The 7,520-nt window shown below is 56.1% G+C and overlaps 1 protein-coding gene and 1 long non-coding RNA gene across 4 annotated transcripts in view; one reads left to right on the forward strand and one right to left on the reverse strand.

The window, feature by feature from the left end:
- On the reverse strand, positions 1-3,675 carry LOC104876349. 2 transcript variants are annotated; one of them, XR_004515542.1, is made up of 3 exons: positions 3,345-3,675; positions 850-1,024; positions 1-469 (listed from the first exon to the last, which is right to left on the reverse strand). It is a non-coding gene; the product is annotated as an uncharacterized LOC104876349 (long non-coding RNA). The 2 variants fall into 2 exon arrangements; XR_784317.2 differs by having other exon boundaries at positions 850-1,027.
- A 2,468-nt stretch (positions 3,676-6,143) lies between these two features.
- Positions 6,144-7,520, forward strand: part of Bst2 (bone marrow stromal cell antigen 2) — a 2,226-nt gene continuing 849 nt past the window's right edge. Inside the window, exons 1-2 of one of the 2 annotated variants that reach the window (XM_010644325.3) lie at positions 6,144-6,574; positions 7,414-7,489. In XM_010644325.3, coding sequence (XP_010642627.1) covers positions 6,320-6,574; positions 7,414-7,489 — 331 coding nt within the window. In that variant the 5' untranslated portion in view covers positions 6,144-6,319. The remainder of the gene's footprint in view (positions 6,575-7,413; positions 7,490-7,520) is intronic. The other variant, XM_010644326.3, reaches the window with a different exon arrangement.

A 7,520-nucleotide genomic window follows, 5' to 3' on the forward strand; every position in this document is an offset into this window, starting at 1 on the left:
ACCTTTCAGAGAACCTGTATCTCCTCGTGAAATCCCGTGTTTGCTGCCCTACGGTCGGTAGCATTGTGCAACATCAGACACTTAAATAGTATTTGGGGGTTAGTCCCGTCCAGCGAGATCATGGGCGCGTCCCCCGGCCAGGTCCCGACGAGTTCCCTTGGCAAGCGCATCATGCTGCAGAGGCCAGCGTTGGAAGACTATCACTGATGAAAACAGGGACCGCTCCGGGGCAATGAGCTCCCGTGTGTCCGAAGCGGCTGGATCCCAAGGACGCGTCATAAGTCTTGAAATACGAAAGGACCATCATGACTTGGCCCGGAAGAGTTACAGACACTGGCGTGATTCATGGACAGTAAGTCGTGCAGAAGAATGGTCAGCTGATGAGAGTTTCATTCGCAAGGCTATTTCGGGAGCAACTGAAGACGCGCAGCCCGTAACAGTTGATGCGGTGTGTTGGAAATGCTAAGACCTGAAATCAAAGCAGACTTAGTTACATCCTGAAAGGGAAATGGAAGATGAAGGCGAGGTGTTTGAAGAATCACAATTCCAGCGCAAACTGGTCCTACAAGGGCGTCGCAAAGCGCAAGGGCCCCAGTTCGAGTCGAGGAGCAAACACACAAAACAAAAAACTGCTCCTGCAGCTTTCCTTGTCTAGTTGAGGGACTCAAACCACAATTTAACGGAGTATCTCAGGTGACAGCAATGGACTGGAAGACAATAAAGTATCAAACAAGAATTTCGTATTGCTAATCACTACTTTCATAGATGGATATCTTTTAGCGATCACTATGATGTGTATGACTTTTACATAAAAGTTTGAAAAATAACAAGCTAAAGAAAACCATGTACCATTGAAACATTGCCGGTGTCCTGCTTTGACACTTGTCTTGCATTTTACATTTTGTAGCTAACGATTCCAAGTTGCTTGAACTGAACCATCGTATCCTTCCCTTCCTGTAAACCACAGGTTTGTTTTTCTTCATGAAATTAGTCTTCTTTGCTTTGCTTGCTTGATGGTCACTGGCTACTGAAATAAAATAGGTATTTTAAGATTAAAAAAACAACAACAAAAAAAACACTCCAGCTTCAGGACTTGTCTTAGTTACTTTTCTCTCGTTGCTGACAAAATACCCAACGCTCACATGTTAAGGGACGGAAGGGTTAATTTAGTTCACAGTTTGCAGGAGTTTCAGCCCGTAGTCGGCCGGCTTGCGGGGTGGCACACAGGACAGGCTGGCAGAGGAGAAAGAGTTCACGGCACCTACATGGTAGCAAAAGCACCCAGGGAACCTTAACAGTGTCTTTCTGCCCCTTTTATTGAGACACTGGGGGGCATCTAGACCCCAGCCGTAACATTCTGCCCGTAGCCCCTGAAAGACCCAGGCACATTTCTTTATGCAGAAGGCATCCTGTCCACCTCTAAGCCTTGCCAAAGCCCTGACAGTTTCAGCACTGCTGTAAAATCCAAGTCCAAAGTCTTCTCTGAGATTTAAGGCAAACTGTTAGCAGCAAGCCCCTGTACACGAAAAGAAAGTCAAACACTTCCCAATGTTTTCAGGGAAAACATTGAAAAAAAAAAAAGGTACACGCTTACAACTTCACACAAGGCCCTCTCAGGGGCACCCAGCCAGGCCTCCCAGCCTTCTGAGATCTGGGTCGCAGCCTTCCTGACCCCACGATGCTTGCATTCTGTGTGCAACTGAAAGTGGCACCACGCGGGTGAGGCCAAGGTCGACTGCCAGCCGGAGCAGAGCCAGGCTCCCCTCTCTCGGCTGTAGAGGTTGAGCCCCGGACCGCTGAGCACTCTGAGTCCAATCTCAAGGTACAAGTCTTCTGGGCTGTGCCATCCTGGAACACGGTGCTCTGGGGCTCTCGTCTCAAAGCAGTTCCGAGGCTGCAAAAGGTGGAGTCCTCCTGCTCCTTGTGATCCCCTCAGGCCCTCTTTTTTATTCGGTTCCCTCTCAGCAGTCAAGACCTCCTCTGCTCCATCTTTGCAGTCCCCAGATTTTTTTTTTTTTTTTTTTTTTTGGTACCAGGGATCAAACTCGCAACCTTGTGCTTCTCAGGCAGGCGGTGGAACCACTGAGCTACATCCCCCGCTCCCGAGCAGTCCCCGGCTGTACTGGAGTTTCCTTTCTGGCCAAACTCAAAACATTTTAAATCGTTCTGCTGGGCTCTTTGCTCTGGATTCTCAAAACAGATCTGAGTAAAAGCCCCCAACAGCAGCCATACTACTGCTTCCTCCTGAGCCTGCCTTGAAACGTCTTGTGCTGGGCTAATTAGTCCCCCACCTCTAATCCCAGCCTCAGGCAGTCTCTGGACACCAGCAAACTACGGCAAGCTTTCTGCCGGGCCATCGCACACATCGCGTGGAGCCCAGCAGTCATGCTGCCCTTCTTCCCGGCAGAAACCTCCTGAGCCTGGTCTTCCTTCCTGGCTCTCCGGCCCTCTGAGCTCCGACCAGAGTCCCCCTGCACCACTGCCCAAGGTGTTCCAGCTGCTCGCCCTGCCTACCAGCCCGCTCCACAGGCTCCTCCACCACGCGGCCAGGTACAGCGACGCTACCAAGTTGTGTCTTGCTTACTTTTCTCTTGTTGCTGAGACAAAATATCCAACGCTCACAAGTTATGGAGGAACGGCTTCTTTAGCTTGGTGTGCAAAGGCTTCGGTCCACAATTGGCAGGCAAGGGACCTTGACAGCACCCTCCGGCCCCTTCTATCCTGTCCAGACTATCGGGACTCGTGTGGGCGCTGCCGGGCCAGCTGGTGGACTGGTTTATAACCACACTCGAGATCCAGCCCCCTCTGAGAAAGCCCGACGGCTGCCAGAGGCCTTGGGGGACATCTAGACCCAGCGGTGACAGGACTCAAGGGTTACTCGAGTCTTTTTCTCATCTAGAAAACTCAGTCCAAAAATAAATCCTATGGGTCTGATGTAAGAAATGAATTGCTTATCAGACCCCCCCCAAAATCAGACTCTGAAGGCAGCAGAGACGGGGCCCCCACCCCGCTGAGGAGCCCTGTGCCTCCAGCCCTCAGCACGCTAGCCGGGTCTCGGTGGCCTGGGGTCCGGGTTCACCGTCTGTCCCAGCCGGCACCTGCCTCCCTCCGTGCCCCTCCGTCCCTCCCTCTGCATGCCTTGCTGTAGTTCTTCATGGGACTTTGGTTTCCTGTGACTGTAGCTCAAGAAAGCATGTTTGGCAGTAATCTCTGACCCCAGAACCTCAGCTGTGCTGTGAGTCTGCAGTCTTCCCGTCCTTGTCCACTTCCGGGCCTGGCTGATGCTGAGAACAATGGCTTATCACAGCAGTGAATGGAATACACACCAATTAAAATATTTTTACCTCTCACACCTGAGACGCAGCAAGGTGTAAACCAGGCTCCGGGCCAGACTCTCGCCTGGACACTGCCCTTTCTCCCGGAGACCTTTGTCCTCCAGGAAGTAGCAAGGCGGGAGGGGGGGAGCAGATGTCACATCCTCACACGGCCCCCACACGGCCCCGGGGTGGAGCGGGACTGGGCTTCCGTGTCAACCCTGAGGACAGCCCAAAGCCACGGAGAGTCTCCATCCAAACCATAGCGCCCTATCTTAGTGTGAGCTTTGTAACTCTGAATCCACGCCTGTCATCGGAGCACTCTGGGAGGCTGAGGCAGGAGGATGGCAGGTTCAAGCCCAGCCTGGGCAAGACCCCATCTCAGAATGAAGATTGAAATGGGCTGGGGCGGCAGTTCAGTGTGAAGGCTTGGGTTCCATCCCCAGCACCTCAAAGAAAAAAAAAATAATAATAATAACCTTGTCAGGCCTGGCCTAAACAGACAGGACAAGGGAAACAGACGGCTTTCAGTGAACAGCAGCAGCTTCTCAGTAGATAGAGCAAATGGACTCAAAACAAAGTGTGCAACCCCCGCAGCGCTGAGAAGTCCTGTGACCGTGCACACCACAGAGCACCCCGTCCCCAGATTCCTTAGCCCCTTCACTATCTACATCAGCGTAATTCCTTCCTCTGTTAGCTGCTGATTATCTCTCCCCTGTTGTTAGCCCACCCTCTCACGGATGAAATCTCTCCCAGCTAGCTGCTACAATCTCTCGATTTGAGTCCCTGCTCACTGGAAAAAACTTTTCCTTTTCTCACAACAAAAAGCCTATTTTTGGCGAGTGGATTCGTGTGCGCCATCTCTAGGAAACTCTTTTTTATGCCTTTCACGGAAGTGTCTTGAAAATCCTCTTTCTGTGACTGCAGTCAGAGAACTCCCAGCCTGCCCCAAGCGGGTGCCCATCTCCTCTTGTTATGGACAGCTAAGTGAGGTAGGACTATTACGGGTGGCCAGGCAGGGCCGGGCCCTTTGCAGAGTCAGTGCAGAGGGTGAAAACACATCACAACGGTGGTGGGAGACCCATCTGTTGGAAATGAGAGACAAAAATGGCACAGACTGCCTGCACCCTTCCTCAAAAGACAAAGCTAGGGGTAACACCAGGCCTGATGAAGTCTAGACGGATCAGTCACGCCGGTGGGCAACCGAGACCTCTGGACCCATCGATTCCTAGGGAAAGTCTTTGTTCCTTCCGCGCACACGTGTTATGTGACTTGTTTCCCCATTGGACCACTGTTACCTAAGCGGCTGTACTTGTAACCTCACTGGACGTTCCTGGCTTGAATCTGGGACCCCCAGGAGCTACCCTCTCGGTGCCATTTCCTACTCTTGACCTCCGCTGTCCCTAGAATTCATCTCGGAGGACACGAACCCAGCACTTCAGACGTCTAACAGGCTGGGTGCTGTGATGTCTCGCTTATAACACTTGGAGGTCCTATTTCATCTCCTACTTCACCCCCGTGCCATTCTTTGGGGGGCTTCCTTGGACCTCGTCCAGTGACACAGGACAGAGGGGAAGTTTCTCTTGGCCCCTGGCAGGGCACTGACCAGGACCCTCTGCGCCTTCAGCTGTGGGGAACCCTGTGCCCTTGGGGTTCCCATGGGCTTCACCCAGACCATCTCAGCCTGCAGCCTCTCCCCTCCCGGAGGCTGGAGAATGAGGCCCCAGTGTCCTTTAGGTCCAGGGCTGGATCCTTCCGGGACTTCCTGGAGCTAGGGAGGCGGCCACATTAGCATACAAAGGCTCTTATTTCTGGAAAGATCAAGAATGGGAAGAGTCCCGCCCCAGGAAATGGAGACCAACACCAAATGCTGACTTGGAAATGCCACAGCGGACTTGAAGATCCCGATGGGGCCAGGCAGAGAAGTCGCTGCTGCACCGGGGTCCCGGCCAAGGGGCAGCACCCGTCTGGGGGAGCCACAGGCCCCCGGATTTTCTGCACAGGCTCTGCTCTCCCTGTCGGAGGCTCCCGGGGGGCCGGCGGGGCTCATCTAGAGGGCAGAGGGGCCCTCGCCGAAACAGCCTCTACAGTGGGTCTGGGCCCTGGTTAGGTCAGCGCTGAAGAAGCCACCAGAAAAGCAGCAGCCGAGACCGCCGGCAGAGGCAGGGGTCAGGGCCACTTCCCAGGGAAGCTCAGGCTCCCCCGCCCCAGGGAAGAGGGACGCTGTCGGGTCGCTCCTGTCCCCTCTCCAGCCCCTCTGCCCCCAGGAGCCCCACCTCGTCCATCCCGCTGCCCCAGCAGGTGGCCTGCAAACCCAACCGGGTTCGTGGTCCTGCCACCGCCACCAAACTGGCTAGGACTCTGGCGGGGGCCGCGAGCCCCCCGGGGCCAGGGCAAGGCAGAGGGAACTGGTTTGCTGGCCGGCCCCAAACGGGAACCTCGGCGGGGCCCGCTTCCGGCCGCTGCCCTCTGGCAATCCCCCCCATAGATCCCGAACCCCCGGTGCTGAGTCATCCTGGAGACCCCTGAGCATAAAGCCCGAGTCCTGTCCACCCTCAACTCGCAGCCTGCTTCCACGCTAGGGGCTGGACTAACCACGCGGGGTGGCTTCTGCCCGTGGGTAGAAGTGAACCGAGCCCCAGGAGGGGTCAGGGCGGAGGCCGGGGTCTAGGCAGCCCCGAGTCTCTCCCTCGGCGATGTCTGGCCAGCACCCAACACCCGGCTGTAGTAGCTGGAGAGCAGGAGGGCAGGGCTCACCCACTGCTAGGAACCCGAAACTGAAAGCCCAACCTCGCCCGGCGGGGCGGGGGCTGCAGCTCCGGAACGTGGAATTGGCTGGGAAGTCCCCTGCGCTAATGAGGTGCGGCCTATGATTGGCCGAGAAGCCCCCGTCTCAATGCAGCGCGGTCCGGCCGCAGCCGGGGCGAGAGCCTCAGTCCAGTCCCGCTCCTTCCTGCCGGCCCGCGCCTTAGGGGTTCTTCTTGTCACCACTACTTGCATTGCCCATGGATGACGTTTGGAGGGGCAAGAACGGCAGGGACTGCAGGCTGCTCCAGCCGGCGGTCCTGGGGGTCCTGCTGGCGGTGATCGTGGTGCTGGCAGTGACCCTGGGCTACTCTGGGACCAAAACCTGCGACGCCTGCGAAGATGGCCTCCGGGCAGAGGCGAGGTGCCACAATATCACCGACCACCTGCAGGACCGGCTGACCCGGGCGCAGAAGACTTTGCAGGATGCCCGTGCCCTCTGCGACAGCACCGTGGTAAGCCGCCGCTGAAACTCCTGCACAGGGCTCCGTACTCGGGTAGCGAGCGGTCCTAGAAACGCTCCCCAGAAACACCCCACAGGACGTGGGGGAAGATGGGGCGGCCTTGAAACTGTCCCTGGGCCCCCACATCACAAAGGCCTGACTTACGTGCCAGGGCTTGGGGACATCTAAACTCTCTCTGAGGCCCTGGTGAGGGCAAGGTCTTCGGACTCAAGGACGCACCCACATCGGGGCCTCAGTGTCTGCACTAGGACTCGGAGGGAGCTCTGAACTCCTTCAGGGCACTAATGTGGGGAGCTGGGAACCCGCAGTGAACAACCGCTGGGGCCAGATATCTGAGCCCTGTGCCCCGGGCTTGGCAAGGACCCACACGGAGGACCTGGAAATTTCTACCAGGGTTTGGTAGGGAGCACCTGAAGATTCCCATACGGGGGGCCTCAAAACTCACATCTCAAGGGTCACAGGCCTCTCAGCGGCCCTGGGTGGAGCAAACTTGTGGGGTTGGAAACTGAGGCGCAGAAAGGGTTGAAGGGGAACTTGAAGAGAGTTCGGCTTAAGCACCTCTGGGGACACCCCAAGGCCAGAACCTTGCCTTTTTTTTTTGAGACAGGGTCTCGCTATGTGGCCAAGCCGGCCTCTTGGCGATCCTCCTCCTCAGCCTCCAGGGTGCAGGGAGAACACAATGTGCGCCGCCATGGTGGGCTCGGAATCCGCTTTTTTTTTTTTGGTACCGGAGATTGAACTCGGGTCCTTGCGCTTGCAAGGCCGGCCACCGAACCGCTGAGCTAAATCCCCGGCCCAGAATCTGCTTTTGATCTTTGGCTCCGTCCCAGGAAAATCTGAATGCTGCCCTGGCCGAGATGAAAACGCAAGAAGAGCAGCAACGGAAGCAAGTGCAGGACCTCAAAAGTGAGAAGGGACGAGTGGGGTGCTGGGGAGG

This window comes from Fukomys damarensis, unplaced genomic scaffold (assembly GCF_012274545.1).
Source record: "Fukomys damarensis isolate Sample0158 unplaced genomic scaffold, DMR_v1.0_HiC HiC_scaffold_37, whole genome shotgun sequence".
Lineage (NCBI taxonomy): Eukaryota > Metazoa > Chordata > Mammalia > Rodentia > Bathyergidae > Fukomys > Fukomys damarensis.